We start from the raw sequence: 20827 nt of genomic DNA, 5'->3' as shown, positions 1-20827 counted from the left end.
AAAGAAGTCAGCCGAGACCCCCCACTGAGACAGCACTGTGGCTCACACACAAGATGGCCCCAAACTGGTACTGACAGGTTTTGTTTGTGTGGAAAAGCTGCTGTGTACTGGGATTGCAGGTGATAGATTGACAGGAGCCATTTTGTCTTGCGTGTCCTTGGCCAGGGAGAGGCTATACAGACACGCCTGGTGCCCAAATTGATGACGTATGTCACGCAACTTAGAGTCGAGTGGAGACGAATGGAAACTTTCAGTCAGTCGTCCTGATGAGAACTACCCAGATAGCTAGTTTATGCTTGCAACAGCAGCAGCATGGCGCTAGTTAAAACTTGTAAAAGAAAGTATTGGTCACCGTCTGTAATCTGGATGTCACTGTGACATGCCAATTAGCTAAAGTAACGACAAGCCGGTGTGAATGACCAATAGCAATGGTGTTGTATGGAGGTGCTTCTCACTGGGCAGCAGTTGCATTCCCGGGCAGCTGTAGGCTATCACATGTCGCTGGTGCTACATAACAAGGCTAATTTGTTCCATAGAAAACTAGAAAGGAAAACGCTGCACACTGCTTGCTCATGCTCCCAGGTGATTTTATTTATAACGACGTTTTGACCCTTAGGTTTGGATGCCTGGTGAAGACCTAAGGCTGGGAACGTTGTTATAAATCAAATCACCTGGGAGCATGACCAGCATGCTTTTTCTGTTTTCCATGAGTTCTCCTACAACTCCAGCACCTGCAGAAAATACCTGGATGGGCCTATGTTCTTCAGCTTTTGTACAATTTGTTCCAATTTATAGAAATGGATGTACGTTGTTTTTTTCCATACATTAGTGGCTTGTGAAAGTATTCACCCCCCTTGGCATTTTTCCTATTTTGTTGCCTTACAACCTTGAATTAAAATATATTTTTTGGGGGTTTGTATCATTTGATTTACACAACATGCCTACCACTTTGAAGATGAAAAATATTTTTTCTTGTGAAACAAACAAGAAATAAGACACAAAAACAGAACTTGAGCGTGCAAAACTATTCACCCCCCCAAAGTCAATACTTTGTAGAGCCACCTTTTGCAGCAATTAGAGCTGCAAGTGTCTTGGTGTATGTCTCTAAAATCTAGCCACTGGGATTTCTGCCCATTCTTCAAGGCAAAACTGCTCCAGCTCCTTCAAGTTGGATGGGTTCCGCTGGTGTACAGCAATCTTTAAGTCATACCACATATTTTCAATTGGATTGAGGTCTGGGCTTTGACTAGGCCATTTAAAGACATTTAAACGTTTCCCCTTAAACCACTCGAGTGTTGCTTTAGCAGTATGCTTAGGGTCATTGTCCTGCTGGAAGGTGAACCTCCGTCCCAGTCTCAAATCTCTGGAAGACTGAAACAGGTTTCCTTCAAGAATTTCCCTGTATTTAGCGCCATCCATCATTCATTCAATTTTGACCATTTTCCCAGTCCCTGCCGATGGGGAAAAACATCCCCACAGCATGATGCTGCCACCACCATGCTTCACTGTGGATGGTGTTCTCGGGGTGATGAGAGGTGTTGGGTTTGCGCCAGACATAGCGTTTTCCTTGATGGCCAAAAAGCTCAATTTTAGTCTCATCTGACCAGAGTACCTTCTTCCATATGTTTGGGGAGTCTCCCACATGGCTTATGGCGAACACCAAACGTGTTTGCTTATTTTTTTCTTTACGCAATGGCTTTTTTATGGCAACTCTTCCGTAAAGCCCAGCTCTGTGGAGTGTACGGCTTAAAGTGGGCCTATGGACAGATACTCCAATCTCCGCTGTGGAGCTTTGCTGCTCCTTCAGGGTTATCTTTGGTCTCTTTGTTGCCTCTCTAATTAATGCCCTCCTTGCCTGGTCCGTGAGTATTGGTGGGCGGCCCTCTCTTGGCAGGTTTGTTGTGGTGGCATATTCTTTTAATTTTTTAATAATGGATTTAATGGTGCTCCGTGGGATGTTCAAAGTTTCAGATATTTTTTTATAACCCAACCCTTATCTGTACTTCTCCACAACTTTGTCCCTGACCTGTTTGGAGAGCTCCTTGGTCTTCATAGTGCCACTTGCTTGGTGGTGCCCCTTACTTAGTGGTGTTGCAGACTCTGGGGCCTTTCAGAACAGGTGTGTATATATACTGAGATCATGTGACAGATCATGTGACACTTAGATTGCTCCCAGGTGGACTTTATTTAACTAGTTATGTGACTTCTGAAGGTAATTGGTTGCACCAGATCTTATTTATGGGCTTCATAGCAAAGGGGGTGAATACATATGCACGCACCACTTTTCCGTTATTTATTTTTTAGAATTCTTTGAAACAAGTTATTTTTTAAATTTCACTTCACCAATTTGGACTATTTATTAGGGGTGTAACGATTCGTTTTAACAACGATTCGATTTGTATCACGATTCGTGGTTGTCGATACGATTCAAGGACGATATTGGTTCATTTAGAACGATACGATCCGAAACGATTCAGTGACTTGAAATCAATTCAGTAACCTTTTAGCCAAAAAATTCAACCAGTGTGACTGAAATAAATACCTGGATACTGGACAGTGCAGGTGAAGTTTCCTAGATTCCTGTTTCTTGTAAGGACCGCAATGGTGGCTTGATAATTTCTCGCTCGTCGGCTTCTCCTCTGTCGTCCGCCATGCTATGTTTTGTTGTCTTTGCGCCTTTGCGCTGCTGCTGGCGCGGGGCGATGACGTCACGGATAGGCAGACTGAATCGAGTAATGTTTAAAGCCTTTATCATTAAAAGTGCTAAGAAAAAACATCCATATAAAGTCTGACGTGCTTAAATCCAATTGGTTATTTCCTAGTATCGATACAATCGATTTATTACATTTTAAAACGATGTTAGATTGATATATGTTGTCCAAAAGGCCAACTCGCCGAGCACAGATCGATGTAGTTGGATCATAGGAATATAAATCGATACATCGATGTAGTAGATGGATCGTTACACCCCTACTATTTATGTATGTCCATTACATGAAATCCAAATAAAAATCCATTTAAATTACAGATTGTAATGCAACAAAATAGGAAAAACGCCAAGGGGGATGAATACTTTTGCAAGGCACTGTATGTCATGGTATCTTTTAATTAGGTTAGTGTTTAATGCCTTTCATTGTAAAACCATGCATGATAAAACCACTGTAATGATCATTACAAATGAGAAATTCTACTCTCCAGCCAATTCTCACATTATCTTCACACGACTGTGTGTGATGTTCCCATGGCAACCGTCCTGTCCCTTTTCGCCATCCGCAACATTTCTCTCAAAACAATTTATCTTTGTGCCATGCACCCCGCTGCCTCTCCTCCCCCGGGCCCCCAGCAGGCACTGACAGACTACCAGTGTGCCAACCAACCAGTGTGCCAGGGCGGTAGATTGATAAAACATGATCCTCTTACGTGCCACTGTAAGCCATTGTCTAGACCGGATTGATGAAGCCGAATTTATCTTAAACAACGGTCATTCAGCCTGTGGTGGAAATTCTAAGCAATATTGCCCATCAAGGTAGCTCTGTGTGGTAAATTAGCCGTCATGCTAACTGTTTCTACGTTACGTCTCGCACTGACCAAACAAGCCTGATTGAGGATGTCTAAATGAATTTCCCCGAGCCCTTTGGTGTAAACACTTCTCTGAAGACTGAGAGGCTTTGTAAACACGAGGTGACTCCCCGCTTAGAAGCTCCTATTCTGAGACTCAAGGCAGCTGGGCCTCTGGCCTAACACACACACACACACACTCTAACACAGCCCTCCTAAATGTTTATGAACTCGACGTAGCTCCAACATCTGGGCAGCACCTGAAGCGGTTTAACGGCTCACTTAGAAATATCTCTCTGGGACAAGAGACTAACAGCAGTCATGTGAAGACGCCATTGATTTCTGGCCACCTGCACACAAGCCAGGGTGTTACTATCAACTCCTCGGGTGAGAAGCTGTCTTTACTTGACGGCGAGCAAGCGCTATATGTTACGTTAGGGTTGTGTTTTGTGTACAGGGACCAGCCCGACCTCCTCAAATTCAATCCAAATGGTTGAATGGTTGTCATTGTCTTTCAGTCTATTTGGTATTCAGTCGGAATGTGTGTCTGTCGTCTGACCTGAAATACCATGGTTGTCTTATGGTTTTCTTGTATTTTCTCAAGGCTGAGATTGGTTAAAAGCCCAGAGTGTACCCTTTCTGTCCCTCCCAGAACCCTGGAGTGATTTTTACAGTCCAATAGATCAAATAACTACCCCGCCTGAAGCTGCCACTACTCCACAGTGTCAGCCATCCATCTTGTCTCTTACTTCTGGTATATTCAGCCTGTAAAAGGGCAGCCGTGTGTGATGGCTCCCACGTTTTTAGGACTGAACTGACACCGTCAGAAAAACAACCTGTTTGTGCTTCTTATATGGTTTTAATGGGTTGGTGCCTGCCTCTGGTGCCTTTTGTATGATTGGTGTATGGCCTTTCTAATTCTTCAATATTCTCCCCCTTTTTCATAGGGTCTCAGTATAGGCCGTTTGTGTATGTAGGCTAGCATTGTTTGTGTTTTTGTATCTGAACGGTCACAATCACACCTGTTGCCGCACGCTTGTGAAGGACAAATCCATGTGGATATAATTAACCTCTAGCCACCACCCACTTACAATAATAGCCTTGTGTTTTTTTACTAGGGGTTCTCTGTCAATTCCTAACTTGTCAGGCTTGAAGCCAATTCCCCTGTCTAGATAACGTTGGTGCAATGTCGCTGGATTGGCATCCCAAGACGTGGTGTTGCATCTTCAAGCGATATACAACGCTTTCGAATAAATCTGCCGTGAAGACGCTGCCAGACTGTTCGTCGCATCATCATTTTCTCAATGTGACAGTTTCTCAGGCGTCCGTGTAGTATGACCGAGTACCACAGCGGCTACTTTATTAGATTCCTCCTCCAACTCATTCATTCATTCAGTGTTTTCACTCGTCGTCCAGACGCCGTCCAGAACAGCCCCCTCTCAGAGAGGATGTTGGTTATTTTCCCTCTCGCTGGCTGCACTGAAAACTAGGTATTGAGGAACCCCCAGAAAACTGCTTTTCAGGATGCTGTAGATTTCCGTTAGCTATAGGTGGTATATTGCCATCATTGCCTTTTCACTTATCTAACAGAATTGAATAGGTGAACAAGTTTCTACAATGTCTTCAGCCATTCAATTATATCAGACCTGTAATTAGTTTGTGATTGGAAGGATGCATTTGTTTAAAGTATACAAACCAGGCTGGTGTATACAGCATCTCTTCCTCACGCTGATGATAGCCAGGCAAGCACGTAGCCGTCTTCCACTCTCAGTACTGTATAAAGTATTCATCGTCCTGTGTTGCAGTCATGCAATATGCACAGCCTCTTAAGGCTGACGTGGCGGAGTCTCAGAAGCTGAACTTGCCAGTGAACTGGGTCACACACACGGTTAGTGCTATCTGGGATCCTTGGGACAGCACTACCCTTAACCCTTACCTAGCCCTCACCTTACCTTAACCATATAAAATGTCAAAGTCAATGGGGTGACGTCCCAAGAATCCCAGATTGCAAGGACCACACACACGCTGCTCGGCTCTCGTCTCCTTAAACTCCTCATTTAATAGAGAAAAACACTGGGCCGGAACAAAATGGCCACCTTTGATTTAGAGGAAGACTGCTGTGTTTGGATTTACGTAACAAGGCAATGCATGTTTGACAGCCAAAGCGGGGTGGGGAAATGTAAGCGATTTTCTTGCGGAACGTTCGCTGGTTATTTATACTGCCCGGGAAGATGATTCCTCCCCCTTTTTTCCTGGTAATGTGAGCCCTGACCTCCCACAGAGCGCCATTGGTGTTTACTACCAACCCAAAGGTTCCGAGGTACTGCCAGTACTCTGTGGGGTTGTACACACACACACACACACACACACACACAACCAAGACCTTCCCAGAGACAGATGTATGTTCTCATACCATTGCTTAACAGCTTCTGTAAATTCTACCCCAGCCGAGTCTCTCCGACACTTTGGGAGCTGCTGCTTTTGTAAACGGACACAAAATGGAGGAAAACATGAGTCTATCTGCTGCTTGTGATTGTGTGAACGTGCCCAGTGTTTTAAGAACTGCCTACCTGCCTCCTCTTCAGGCCTATAAAGAACTCACCGTTGAGAGACTGGCTGAGTCATTGTAACAGAGGAATGATTAGAAACCTGATTGAAAATTCTCAGCGAAGCCCTAAAACCTTGAAAAAGTGAATTAATTAACTATAATACTGCAATATGTCCTCAAGGGAGCATGGCTGGGATTGGCTACTGACCATAGAATTAAAGAAACAATAGGCTATGGAAGCCTATAAGCGATTTTAAATACAAAGGCAAATATCCCTGCAGCTTGCTAAAACGTACAGGTGACACGACACACACCATAGCCCCCCACATAGCATATTATCCACATGATCAGCATTTTGTGAGTGATGCTGCGTCTTCAATCTCACTCAGTCTTGCACAGAAACGTCTCATCGATCGCATGTCTTCACTCTGTTCTAAGTTTTCATATTGGGGGGTAGGGTGTTGATAATATCGCCCGCAGTGCCCAGACTCCTCCTGTTAACTTACGGCTCCATGCTCTGAACCGGCAAACTCTGTCTCTCTCTGTATGCCACAGTGGGACTGATCAAGCGTCCGGCCAATAAGAATCTGATTTGTTCTGTCTGTGTGTACAGCCAGTGTGTGTGTGTGTGTGAGAGAGTGTAAATGAGAGAAGGTGCATGCTATGGGGTGGTGGCGGCAGTACGTTTGTCACAAGTAAGTTAAGCTAGGTTACATTAGGGGTCTTGATTTCAATGGCACATTTCCAGTAAAAACAAAACATTTTTTAAAAGAAAAGGTAAATTATAAAGGAACTGACCCTCCCAAAATGTGCGTTCCAGTGCCTCGAGGCATTTCCCTCCCTGCCCCGTCCACACCACTGTTACAAACACTGGCCAAATATTGCTCTTGGATGACTGGCATTGACAGGACTGGACAGGGAGAAGGATATAACGCCAGTTGGAAGACCAGTCCTGCACTGCTGAAACTCAATAGCCGTGAATGAGGTACGAACTTGCAAACGGTGGGCAATTACAAAATAAAGAAACTTGATCTGAATGGGTCTGGAAAAATGGGCATGACTAACTCTCCAGGAATGTCTCCTGGTCAAAAGAAGAACGGCAGCAATTTTTCTGCAGTAAAAATACTAATTCTGTTGAATCTCGTTGGAGAAATCCCTAAAGCCTTCTGCATATTATGTTAAGCTCTCTTTACTGATTCTAGACCTGCTTTTAATTAAAATGGTAGGAGCCACATTGTGTGGTGATCAGTTTGCTCAGAGGTGGTAGATCCTCTGCCTTTTCACAGGGGTTGCCCTTATAGCAGACGCGTGCAGTTCCACTCATCTCTAGAATGATGGATAATTAGTTTTACTACCAGCAAATGCAGGTAATGTAGGTTTTTAGATCAGTGAATGACGCAAGATTAAGCAGATATCTTACAGACATCTTCTCATTTTGTTAAGTATGTCGTTTGCAGTCTGAGTGGAATAGGTTATTTTATATTGCAGCTCAGTACACCACAGATAGTCCTTCAGACAGAATATAACTGGGAATCTGCCCTGCATTTGCACTGCATATCAAACACTTAAAACTCTCTATTGCTCTGAGTTGATATGGGCCTGTCTCATCAGCCAGTGTTAATAAGAGTAAAGATTGTCCCCGTGATAGATACCGCCGAGCAGGCGACTGGAAAATGAGGACCCACCAGTCGATTAGGTGGGAGAATTGGGATTCATTTGCGTCGACAGTGTTAGTGTTAGCTTCAGCACCTCCTATCTGTAATACACACAGACACACAGGCACACAGGCACACAGGCACACACAGACACAGACACAGAGAGACACACACACACACACACACACACTACCACAAATTGATGAACTCCGCTCAGGTCCATTGTAGATCTGATGAGGCAACAGGAAAGAGAGGTCATCACTGTCGCTCCAGGGAAGAGAGGCCATCACTGTCGCTCCAGGGAAGAGAGGCCATCACTGTCGCTCCAGCGAAGAGAGGTCATCACTGTCGCTCCAGCGAAGAGAGGTCATCACTGTCGCTCCAGCGAAGAGAGGTCATCACTGTCGCTCCAGGGAAGAGAGGTCATCACTGTCGCTCCAGGGAAGAGAGGTCATCACTGTCGCTCCAGGGAAGAGAGGCCATCACTGTCGCTCCAGGGAAGAGAGGCCATCACTGTCGCTCCAGTGAAGAGAGGTCATCACTGTCGCTCCAGGGAAGAGAGGCCATCACTGTCGCTCCAGTGAAGAGAGGTCATCACTGTCGCTCCAGGGAAGAGAGGTCATCACTGTCGCTCCAGGGAAGAGAGGCCATCACTGTCGCTCCAGTGAAGAGAGGTCATCACTGTCGCTCCAGCGAAAAGAGGTCATCACTGTCGCTCCAGCGAAGAGAGGCCATCACTGTCGCTCCAGGGAAGAGAGGCCATCACTGTCGCTCCAGGGAAGAGAGGCCATCACTGTCGCTCCAGGGAAGAGAGGCCATCACTGTCGCTCCAGGGAAGAGAGGCCATCACTGTCGCTCCAGCGAAGAGAGGCCATCACTGTCGCTCCAGCGAAGAGAGGCCATCACTGTCGCTCCAGCGAAGAGAGGCCATCACTGTCGCTCCAGCGAAGAGAGGCCATCACTGTCGCTCCAGCGAAGAGAGGCCATCACTGTCGCTCCAGCGAAGAGAGGCCATCACTGTCGCTCCAGCGAAGAGAGGCCATCACTGTCGCTCCAGCGAAGAGAGGCCATCACTGTCGCTCCAGCGAAGAGAGGCCATCACTGTCGCTCCAGCGAAGAGAGGCCATCACTGTCGCTCCAGCGAAGAGAGGTCATCACTGTCGCTCCAGGGAAGAGAGGCCATCACTGTAGCTCCAGGGAAGAGAGGTCATCACTGTCGCTCCAGGGCCTAAAGACAAAGTGAAGAGCAAGGAGAAGGTGTTCTGGGCGCTGCTCAGCCAGCCAGCCAGCCAGCCAGCCAGTCAGCCAGACTTGTAGAGAACTTACTTTCCCACCTGTGTGTGAGGTTGGGTATTGTGATAGCGCCTCCTTTAATTTCCATTAAATTGACAATATAGTACAGTATCCATTCTCTTCTATTCTTTAGCTCTCTCCGTTGAAGTTCAGTCCTAGCTAACCCCAGTTTTCTCCTATTTTCCACCACTGCTATTTAATGACGTCCCTGGGGTCCTCAGGCAGCTGTGAAGCCTGGGGCGCCCATGTATATGCCGGGCTATATGCGTCCCACATCTGAAGGCAGATCACCTTTCGGCCGTTGTTTTCAAAGTTGTCTTTTGACATTTCATCGCTGCCTAGAATGTCCTGTACCTGACACAGTGCTACATCCTCAGTGGCTTCGCAGATCAAAATCTAACAGAGAGGCAGACATGTAGGACGTATTCTCTGTCACTGCAACCACATGAACTCGGAGGCCTTCGTTGAGGTTTTATGTGGACTTTTACTGCGAGAGTGAATGTGTAGTGGTGTGGAGAAATCTCCAGTGTTTGACTTGCTTTGTCTGTCTTATACAGTATAACAGAGAGCATACAAACCAAGTGACTGTTCATTTTTTCCCTGCTGTTTATGTGAATGTATGACTACACAACAATGCAAACACTATGGAGGTGTGTGTGTGTGTGTGTGTGTGTGTGTTGCTGCTTCCTCTCCCACACACCAACAGTTAATAGAAGCGATGGGGTGCTGAGTGGAGACAGTGTCTCAGCGGAGGCCGAGGTTCTCAGCTCTCAGCCTTATCTGAAGTGTGATATATTCCAGAGCTGTCACTCCCTCACCTCCCTCACCCCAACCCCCTGAGGGGAGCCCAAAGCCTATAGACACACACACACACACAGAAATAAAGAAGGGAGTCTGCCACTCAGCCAGCCTTCAACACTTCCTGTCTGCAACCGATCCAGAACAAACAACCACTGACTCCCGCATCGCCAGGGAAACGGCCCGGCCAACCAAAACATTCACACAGGCCACCATCACATTAACACGCCTCACATTGAATTCTTCCCCCATTGTGTGTGAAGTGGCCCCCTTTTTTAAAAGACCAGATCTTCTAACTTCTCCTATATTGAAGTATACTTGCAACGTGTTTCGATTTCGGTCAGGTTTTCTTTCAAAATGAAATGTCGCCGTGTCGTTTCTCGACATACGCCGCTCGGCAAAGACTGAGGTTTCCGATCAATGTCTTTAAACGCGGGAAATAATTATTTCACAGATGAAAGTAGGGAGAGGAAAACAAACAGCCTGTGGATTCAGCTCTGTAATTAGTGTGGTGTATCTTTTCTCACTGCAGCAAATTAGCCTCCCTGGATTCTGGAGCGTTCTGTCAGGGATGATACCCGCATTACTTTACACCAGCGTGGATCAGAGGCAGGAGGAGTTCAGGCTGGGGTTATTACCTCTTACAGATGGATAAGAAATGGGTCTGATTTGGAAAAATGGATTTACGTCCCACTATTGGGTAATAATTGCAAATCACAAGATCCGATTTGAGATCAGGCCCACTCGTAAACAGATACGTAGGCATATTTCCTGATGGAACACATGAAACTGGTTGTACAGCTGTGTAGCTGCAGGCAGTAGCACACTGGCAGAACTCAAGCCTCTTTTGATCTGTCTCCTTCTCTCTCTCTCGCTCGCTTTCTCTCTCGCTCTCCTTCTCTCTCTCTCGCTCTCCTCTCTCGCTCTCGCTCTCGCTCTCCTCTCTCTCGCTCTCCTCTCTCTCTCTCTCTCTCTCGCTCTCCTCTCTCTCTCTCTCTCGCTCTCCTTCTCTCACTCGCTTTCTCTCTCGCTCTCCTTCGGTCTCTCTCCTCTCTCTCTCTCTCTCGCTCTCCTTCTGTCTCTCTCCTCTCTCTCTCTCGCTCTCCTCTCTCTCTCTCGCTCTCCTCTCTCTCTCTCGCTCTCCTCTCTCTCTCTCTCGCTCTCTCCTCTCTCTCGCTCTCCTTCTCTCACTCGCTTTCTCTCTCGCTCTCCTTCTCTGTCTCTCGTTCTCCTTCTCTGTCTCTCTCCTCTCTCTCTCTCTCTCTCTCTCTCTCTCTCTCGCTCTCTCTCTCTCTCTCGCTCTCTCTCCTCTCTCGCTCTCTCTCCTTCTCTCTCGCTCTCCTCTCTCGCTCTCCTTCTCTCTCGCTCTCCTCTCTCGCTCTCCTTCTCTCTCAACTCAAACATGATTATGTGTCATCAAAACAACAGCAGAACAGAAATGACAAACATGAAACATGAACTTTTAACACCAACCCTCCCTCTTCCTCCCCAGGAATGCCCCGGTTCTCCAGCCAGCCGGCAGCAACCAGCATACGCCTGGGAGACAGCCAGGTTCTGGCGTGTGACGTCAACCCAGACCTGGTGCCTTTAGCCCGGTGGGAGCGCGAGCGTGAGCCCCTGGAGCTGAGCGCTAGGCTGGTGCAGCTACCCAACGGAGCACTGGTGGTGAGCAATGCTTCGGAGGCCGACGCTGGGCTCTACCGCTGCATGGTGGAGAACGCTGGGCCCGCCAAGACCAGTGAGGAGGCCCAGCTCACAATACTACCAGGTAATACTATAGATACTATATAGTTCCACATACTGACAGGTAATACTATAGATACTATATAGCTCCACATACTGACAGGTAATACTATAGATACTATATAGCTCCACATACTGCCAGGTAATACTATAGATACTATATAGCTCCACATACTGCCAGGTAATACTATAGATACTATATAGCTCCACATACTGCCAGGTAATACTATAGATACTATATAGCTCCACATACTGCCAGGTAATACTATAGATACTATATAGCTCCACATACTGACAGGTAATACTATAGATACTATATAGCTCCACATACGCTCTTATCCAGAGCGACTTACAGGAGCAATTAGGGTTAAGTGCCTTGCTCAAGGGCACATCGACAGATTTTTCACCTAGTCGGCTCGGGGATTAGAACCAGCGACCTTTCGGTTACTGGCACAACGCTCTTACCCACTAAGCTACCTGCCGCCCTACTAAATGACCAAAAATAAAATAAATAAATAAACATACTGCCAGGTAATACTATAGATACTATATAGCTCCACATACTGCCAGGTAATACTATAGATACTATATAGCTCCACATACTGACAGGTAATACTATAGATACGATATAGCTCCACATACTGCCAGGTAATACTTTAGATACGATATAGCTCCACATACTGCCAGGTAATACTATAATACTATCACATTAACTGTTATCAGACTCAAGTTACAAATGCTGGTAAACACTCAAATACATTTAGTTAAAAAAATAAAAAATGAAAAAGTAGTGCATTGGTCCTTTACTAGTCCTCTATTAGAGGACCGATATAGACGTCTTCAGTGCGGCCATTTTTTAAATTCTGCATCCCCCCGTCCCTCGGCACCCCCAAACTACTTCCCTTTGCTATGGCTGGAGACGACTAAAGGCCTATACTCGGAGCAGACCCTTCGTGGTCAGACATTATTGCCAGTTGAACACACCGCTCCTCCTCCACTCATGTAATTTACCTCCAGCATGAACACATTTGAGAGAGAGAGAGAGAGAGAGCCCCTCCCAGTTGGGTTATCAGAGAGTGGGCTGTAACTCAATCGCCACACAAAGGGAGCTGAATTCCATTGTGTCAGAGCTTTAACCCCCAGAACTTTTATTTAGTGCTGTTGTTAAAGGGCTGGGGTCTGTCAGGCAGCGCAGAGAAGATATTAGAGGTCGTAAATCAGACTTCAACGAGGCTCAGCTGGTGTCTTTTTCTATCTCTCCCAGTATGTGTAGCTGAGAGTATATTTATTGAAAACACACACACTACCACAAGCACACACACACACAAGATGTTTTGCATCATAGAAGCAACGAGGCTTTTCAGGAATTCTTTGGTACCATACATGGAATGAAACAGTTGACTGAGATAAGTAGCAAGAACAATGGGGAAACACAAAGCAGTTTAGGGGTCCGTTTCATTTCAATTGAGTTCACTCCAAAAATCCTCATTTGAAAATGAATGCAATGTTTTTCAATTCTTTGAAGGGAATATCAAATATTTTCTTGAATTGACTGAAATTGACCCCCAAGCCTGAAAGGGTCATAAGAGGTTAATCACACCTTCAGTGTCACTGTCTTTTTGCAATCTCAAGGGGTTCACTTTGGGCAAAGGAGTTCAGCCAGTTCGGCGACCTCCTGTGTGGTCACCAGGGGTGTCGTTCATTTTACTGACCCAGATCAGATCTCAGGATGGGAGTCTTTTGAAGGGAGGAATGATGACTTGTTAACCAGGGGTCGACCCCGTTCTCTGTTTGGACAGAAACCGGAGAGGAGAGAAAGCTGGAGTTCCTGGTAGAGCCACTTCCTGTGACCAAAGTGGTGGGGGCCAGTGTGCTGCTGCCGTGTGTGGTGACGGGTTACCCCGCGCCCTACGTCCGATGGATGTTGGGAGACAAGCTTGTTGAGGAGAGGTGAGTTGGACCCAAAAGCCCTATTTTTAGAGAGAATTTAGAATTTGTATTCCTTGCAAACCAATTTCTTCCAAACCCAACAGTATTAATAAAAAACTAAAATGGCTGTAAAAGAAGGGCCCTTTATTGTCTAAGGACCCAACTGGAAATAAGTGTTTTTAATCTCCTCACTGCCGTAGGTTGCTTTGTTTATAGCCATCCATAGCACAGAAATCAAGTCATGTGTTCATTTGTACTGTTTGAATCATTAGATAATTGAATCAGTCATAAACATTTTCCAAAAGGTAGTGTGAATGTGTTCCTCTAGCCCTCAGGCATCCCTAGTCACACTCCTATAGCAGTACCCGGTTCCTTTGTGCCCTGTGCCCAAAGTGCAAACACTTAAAGGGCTGGCGCCTGTTCCCCGAGGTGTTCACGCCACTGGGCCTGAGTGTCTTGAGCGCGCCACCGACGGGGCCAACAACACTGCCACTTCAGCAGGAAGACAACAAGGCCGGGGCTGCCAGCCGTGTCAGGGAGTTCACAAATTAGAAAACCCTGGGAGAGCGTCACACTCTTAGCCCTCTCTCAGCAGAGCTGTATATCAAGCCAAACCCCTGGGAGAGCAGTGTGGACAGAATAGCGACACAGAATGGCGACACAGACTATCTGAGTTGACCCTTGTATTCATTTTAGCACTGTCTCTATAAACACTCACAGGACTCTACACACTAACACACACTGACACTCCAACACACACACACACACACATACCATGCACACACATTTATACTGACTCTAGTCATTACACACACCCACTCACAAACAACCTTCATTTACGCTGCTGCTACTCTGTTTATCATACGTCCTGTTGCCTAGTCACCTTACCCTTCTTTTGGCCAATTCCAAAATTCCTGCCTTGGTTTGTGTGGGGTTAACCTGGTTACCACACAGCCAGTTTGTCCCCTCCAGTAATAAGTATGTAAGCGAAGGGGACAGGCTAAGAAACAGAGAGGAGAGATGAGGGCTCATTATTTTAGTTAAAAAAACGTGTTCTCTCACCTTTAACACATCTCTACTGAAGTTCAGTTGGACACTAGGGCAGTGTCTCCTTCTAACGAGAACATCTTCCACATAGTGTCAGACACTTCCACATCAGCCTCTGTCTCTGTCCCAGTAGACTTGTCTATCTCAGTATGTTGGTCTTGGATGCAATGTGTAATTGTTAAAAACCACAGATGAGCGCGGCTGACTGATAATAGGGTCGTTATTAAGTTAAATATGAATGACAATATATGCTCTTCATTGGCCACATTCCCAAATATCCCTGTGGTCCTCTGGGATTGGGAGGTTGAGGGGGTGCTTACATTGTTAATTAGCGCGTGTGCTGAACAAATGGGAGGTCCTCCCTTCTTACCCAGCCCACTTTACCCAAGAACACGCACAGCCGTGTGCTGAATACATTAAGTTAGGCCATTCTAACACTGTAACACGGGACTGACAATTAAGCAACCGCCGGCGGAGTGGGGAGGTCTCGTCCTGTTTCTCCTTCAGCGTCCCTTCCCTCCCAGGCAAAGACTTCAGAGGAAGAGAAGCGCTGTCTCTTTGTAATAATTGGAACGGAGTGAGGAAAAGAGGAGGGAATCCGTACGGAGCCTCTTAATTGGTCTACGGTATGGAACTGTATCGCAATCAGAGCTGTTAAAGTAGACTGTGAATCTCATATCTCCCACGAAAAGGAAGTGTATGGAGATGTGTGGAGATTGTGATGACTCGGTAGAGGGCGACGTTGATTTATGTTCAAGCTCTGGCGCTGACACTCAAAGGTGGTTGACGTCTCACTGCGGTAGCATCTCTGTCCTGGTAAAACCCTGTTTATAGGATGAGTCATAGAGAAGATGTTTTAAGACGTGGAGGGAGAGGGGTCTACAGCTTCTCTAGTGGGACGCCTCAACAGGGACGCTTCAACGGGGACTCCTCTACAGGGACTCCTCTGGGTGTTCTGCTTCTTAGAGAGGTCTGGAGATGAATTCTACTCGACGATATCTAGACAATGGCTGTTCAACACAACATTGGTAGTAGTAATTAGTGTGACTGAGGTTCAGAAGCCCTACTCTCGTTACAAGTCTCACAGGACAGACGTTGTAGTCCCATATTCTATCTGCATAGCCAACTCTTCGGTCATTCCTTCATTGTCATGCCATCGAACAATCAAATAATTGTCTACAGCAGGGATGGGCAACTGGTGGCCGGCGGCCCCCCCCCCCCTTTTTTTTTTTAAAGGCTTTTTTAAATGTAATTTATTTAACTCAATCGGGGCCGAATACACAAGGTGCAATTTCAAAATTTGGTTGTGCAGCAGCAGTTTCTCTTATGTCAGTCACTCAATTAGCCCATGTCAGCTGAATGTTTTTGATTGGTAATCATAGTCGAATTACCGGCCGCGGTGCCCCCATTTGATTTTGTTAGTCAGTCTCACTCGGATATCATATTAAAATATGCTAACATTTCTCTCCACCCTATGGAAAAATGGGTAGAATTGCATGGAATTGCATGGAATTTGTAATAAAATTGCAAAATCTTCTCTTTGCCACATGGCAAAATGGGTAAAATTGCAGCAAACTTGCTTTAAAACTGCAACATTTTCTCTACACCACATAGCTAAATGTGTAGAATTGCACTAAATTAACTCTAAAACAAAAAAATATATATATCTCTGCTGTCGAGGGGGAGCACGTGGGTACGCAGACACGCGAGCAACTGCGGCCCTTCATGATGAGTTCAGATGTTTTGTGGCCTGTACATTCTAGCTCTGAGACCAAATCAGTAGCAATCAGCAAGGCTGTGTCCCTATGTAGCCCCCTGGTGGTGTGGATCTGCTAGTGTAGGGCAGTGGGATGAGGAAGCCATGAAAGGTGACCCTTTAAAATACACTTTATGGGGCGGCAGGTGCGTTGGGCCAGTAACCAAAAAGTTGCTGGATCGAATCCCCGAGCTGACAAGGTAAAAATCTGTCAGTTCTGCCCCTGAGCAAGGCAGTTAACTCACTGATCCCCGGGCGATTAAGGCACCCCCCGCACCTCTCTGATTCAGAGGTTGGGTTAAATGCGGAAGACACATTTTAGTTGAATGCATTCAGTTGTACAACTGACTAGGTATCCCCCTTTCCTTTATAAGTGAAGAAGCCTCGTGCCTAATTCTCTAACCCACACACACAATCACACACACTGAAGCTTTATAAAAAATACCTATAGCCAAGGACATAAGATTTGCCGTTTATCTGGTTTAAGCACAACACTAGCATGATGGTATGTTGCAAGTCACATGTTGAATATAAATTGTTCTCCTCACCAGTCTTGAATCTCCTACAAAATACCCAGGCTTGTAGCGACTCTTTAAATTTGCCCGTCAATCAGCTCTGCACACACGAGGCCAACGATCATGAAAGCGACCGTCAGCTTTTGTTCTGGCGAATATCCTTCTATCACCTAATAGAATCCCCGGCAGTCAATAAAATGAATGAATAATGCATGACCGGCAAGCCACGGAATTGACATTGCATGTAAATCATGCCTCAAGCCTCTCAGAGCGGTCTCTTCTCCTTGTCTTGGCTCCCTCATTTCAATATGATTGGGTTTATGATATTTACTTATGTATGAATAGTGTTCAGCGGGGGAAATGTGTTTGCAGTGGGACCGTAATGGGATTACTTTCTACCCTCTTTGGCCTTGGGAAGTCCTACTTCTCGCACTGGAGTGTGCCGGTGCCGGCGGCAGGAGGACCTCGGGGCTTCTGTGCCGCTGAACTCTCCCAGATCCCACTGCACCTTTTATTATATACATTCATCTGTATTCTCCTTGTATTCCCCACGTAAGCATTTCCCATCGCTGTAGCCGCGTCCTTGACATTCTCATTTTACGAGCATCGTTTCTGCTCTACCAGAGTAGAGGAAATTACCTCTAAGTTAGCGGCACACTATAGCCAACACAGCCGTGAGGAAATTCACTTGATGACCTGTAGTTGTAGTAACCCCCAAATAGATGCTTGAATAGGCTTTGTGTAGCTGTACTGTAGCTCAGACAGTCACTCTATGGAAATGATCCTTTCCATCTGCTTGTTATCGGCGGCCTCTGGGTGGCCTACTGACAACGTAACAGTTAGAACTACCCACTGGCCTCATTGTACACCGATTACAGCACTATTGCTCACTCCGCCCTCCCAACCTCTGTGATTGATTTCTAGTTTGCAAGACCTCCGTACTCGATCCAATTTTAGGTTAATCGCTGCGCTCTCGCCACTGGCGCTCTTTAACAAATGCTTTTTTAAGAGGCCCTGAAAATTGCCACAGCGTAGAAATATATATATATATATAGGCGTTATGCAGCAGTTTTCCTCGGCATCTGGGAGAAGGCCTGTCAGACGCCACCTATCAATGTTAATGGGCTATGATTTTTGCTCACTCTTTTGTGCGGCGTCAGTATTAACAAGATTAACGGCGAGTCTCCGCCTTTCGCTAGCTCGCCGTTTCTGCATGCCAGATTTATAGCCCTCGAGCGTGCGTGGAAACGCCGTCTTGGCGTAACGCTCTGCTGCGGTGTTGGTAGGCAGGCACAAATCAAGTGTCATTGGAACACAAAATAAAATGGCTCCCTCACCTCAAGAGTTTTGGCTCGGAGAAGAGACTCATAAATGCTCATGTCGTCATACGTCCTATTAATACTGTCAGAATGAAACACATTGGAGGTCATTGACGGTTTAGCAATAATTTTTTGCTTTTTACATTTACTCACTGAATTAACTTGGTCCCTTTTAATTAAGTTGTCGATAATGATTCAAGTGTGCAGTCAGTTACTGTTATTACAGTTGGCCAGTACCGATCAACCACATACCTATGCCTGATTCTTACCAGACTATCAGAGTTCCATGGCTGTATCTCTATCGGATTGGCTGTTGTTTCTTCCTGCTGCTAGAATGATAGATGAAGACAGCCGAGTGGTAAGTAAATGGAGTGACATCACTGCCATGTTAGCTGAGAAAACAGACAGACCTGCTGTTCTCTGTCACTGGAGCAGAGGAAACAGACAGACCTGCTGTTCTGTCACTGGAGCAGAGGAAACAGACAGACCTGCTGTTCTGTCACTGGAGCAGAGAAACAGACAGACCTGCTGTTCTGTCACTGGAACTGAGGAAACAGACAGACCTGCTGTTCTGTCACTGGAGCAGAGGAAACAGACAGACCTGCTGTTCTGTCACTGGAACTGAGGAAACAGACAGACCTGCTGTTCTCTGTCACTGAAGCTGAGGAAACAGACAGACCTGCTGTTCTGTCACTGGAGCTGAGGAAACAGACAGACCTGCTGTTCTGTCACTGAAGCTGAGGAAACAGACATACTGTTCTGTCACTGGAGCAGAGGAGAACTCTTTACAGTCTGTCTGTTAGTCTCTACACATCCCAGACATGGTTCTCTCCCCCACGGCATCCACTGTCCTTACCCTGCACTCAGTTACCAATGACAGATACAAGGGCTTCCTCCATACCCTAACCTTGCCAGAAGAACATTCAAATCCTCTGTGTGTATATTACGTAGGTTGTGAGCTGCGAGCTTTATTGTGATACGCTAATCAAAATATCGGTATACCGTCGTCGCAGGGCTCTGGCGAAAAGCAAATAGAATAAGGTATGCAGGAGTGGTTTCATCTTAGGGCCTTGTGGGTTTCCATCAGGAGCAGGAGAAAAACAAACACTTTCATGGATGACTCATTCAAATGAGGCCAGGCCAAGGCTGGGTCTTTTCGCTGTCTCCTCGCATTGATTTTAATTTTATGTCTGTTCTTATACCGCTGTTAGGTCAGAGCCATCTAAAGCTGTATTGTCTTCGCAGTTTCCCCGCATCCCAACAGATGTTATCTGTTTGCATAAAAAAGCACTCGTCTACTACCCCGATAGAGGCTCTCAAATGAAACGGAATGTTTTCTTCACCCTTCCACCCCCAAAAGCTCTTTCCAAATTCACCGTACCGATTGTGCCCCAGCCAAAGGGGGAGGTTCAGCTTTCTTTCTCCCTGAGCGCTAACACCTGGGCCTGCTGCACAATAGTTTGCATTCACCGTGCAGCGCAGCCAAGCAGGCAGGCAGGCAGGCAGGCAGGAAGAGAGAGAGTTAGAAAGCAGGTAGTACTACTTAAGTCGTTTTTGGGGGTATCTGTACTTTACTTCACTATTTATATTTTTGACAACTTTTACTTTTACTCCACTACATTCCTGAAGAAAATAATGTACTTTTTACTCCATACATTTTCCCTGACACCCAAAAGTACTTCTTATATTTAGATTACTCAGGCAGGACAGCAATATGGTTCAATTCAAGCACCATCAATATAACTTGTTGTCATCCCTACTGCCTCTGGGGGAATGTAAGGTGAGACTCAGGGGATGGATGGATGGGAGGAGGACTGATGTGGGATTGGAGGGGGTGGTAGGCATGCTTTCTTCAGGTCGGGGTGGATGAAGATGCGGGAGGAGGGGGCTAGGCAGAGTGGGAAGGGGTGGGAAGCATGGTTTTCGGGTGGGGAGGGAGGATGCAGGCGGGCAGGTGAATGGGGGACTGAGGAGGTTGGGGTGGTTGGGTTGGGGAGGGGGAGGCTTTTTTAGTTTAGTTTCCTTGCAAACAGAATATTCCTAAACTGTTTCTTTGTTGCATTTCTCTGCTAGTTTTTTCTTTTTTCGAGTGGCAGCCCAACGGTAGAGGAAAGTAGGAAATATGTCATGCAAATATTATAACTGAATGTATGAATATATGTCAATTAATATGATTTTGAATGTTATACCTGTACCTTTAAACCCCTTCTGAAAAAAATTACAAACTAAACAAAAAGTTGGTCACAAAAAAAAGAAAGCGAGAGGGCGAGACCTAAGAAAGTTGAGACAACTGCTGATGTAAAAAGGGCTTTATAAATACATTTGATTGATTGAACAGACAGAGGCTCCTGGGCCATAATCTTTCTAGCTGTTGACAGATTAGCCTTTCATAGCCTGTTAAATAATGATAATGTTCCTGGACTTGTTGCTGCATTGACCTTATGGGCAACGACAAGGGCCTTCTGCCTCAGGTTCTGCAGCTGGTGTAGGAGTTCTGTTCAGGATGGATGATGATGATGATGGATGGGTGAGTTAGGAGTGGTTCTGGATTAGCTTTCTGTTCAGACTGTCACATGGCAAACTGCAATATATTTTGTCTAGACCTTTGTCGTTAAAAAAGTGGAAGTAGCTGATCAGGCTACATTGTGGGTGAAGGTCTCTTGCCT

General features: G+C 46.0%; 1 protein-coding gene across 1 annotated transcript in view; it reads left to right on the top strand.

Annotated features, from left to right (window-relative positions):
- Positions 1-13545, top strand: part of LOC311121761 (neogenin-like) — a gene marked incomplete at both ends in the record, with an annotated part of 47734 nt that extends 34189 nt beyond the window's left edge. Inside the window, 2 exons of the mRNA XM_084196215.1 lie at positions 11345-11620; positions 13395-13545. Coding sequence (XP_084052341.1) covers positions 11345-11620; positions 13395-13545 — 427 coding nt within the window. The remainder of the gene's footprint in view (positions 1-11344; positions 11621-13394) is intronic.
- Positions 13546-20827: the final 7282 nt, after the last annotated feature.

This window comes from Coregonus lavaretus, assembly GCF_964263955.1.
Source record: "Coregonus lavaretus genome assembly, contig: HAP1_SCAFFOLD_3738, whole genome shotgun sequence".
In the NCBI taxonomy this organism is placed as follows: Eukaryota; Metazoa; Chordata; class Actinopteri; order Salmoniformes; family Salmonidae; genus Coregonus; species Coregonus lavaretus.
The sequence above is the reverse complement of the archived record's forward strand: the minus strand, read 5'-3'. Positions and strand labels throughout refer to the sequence as shown.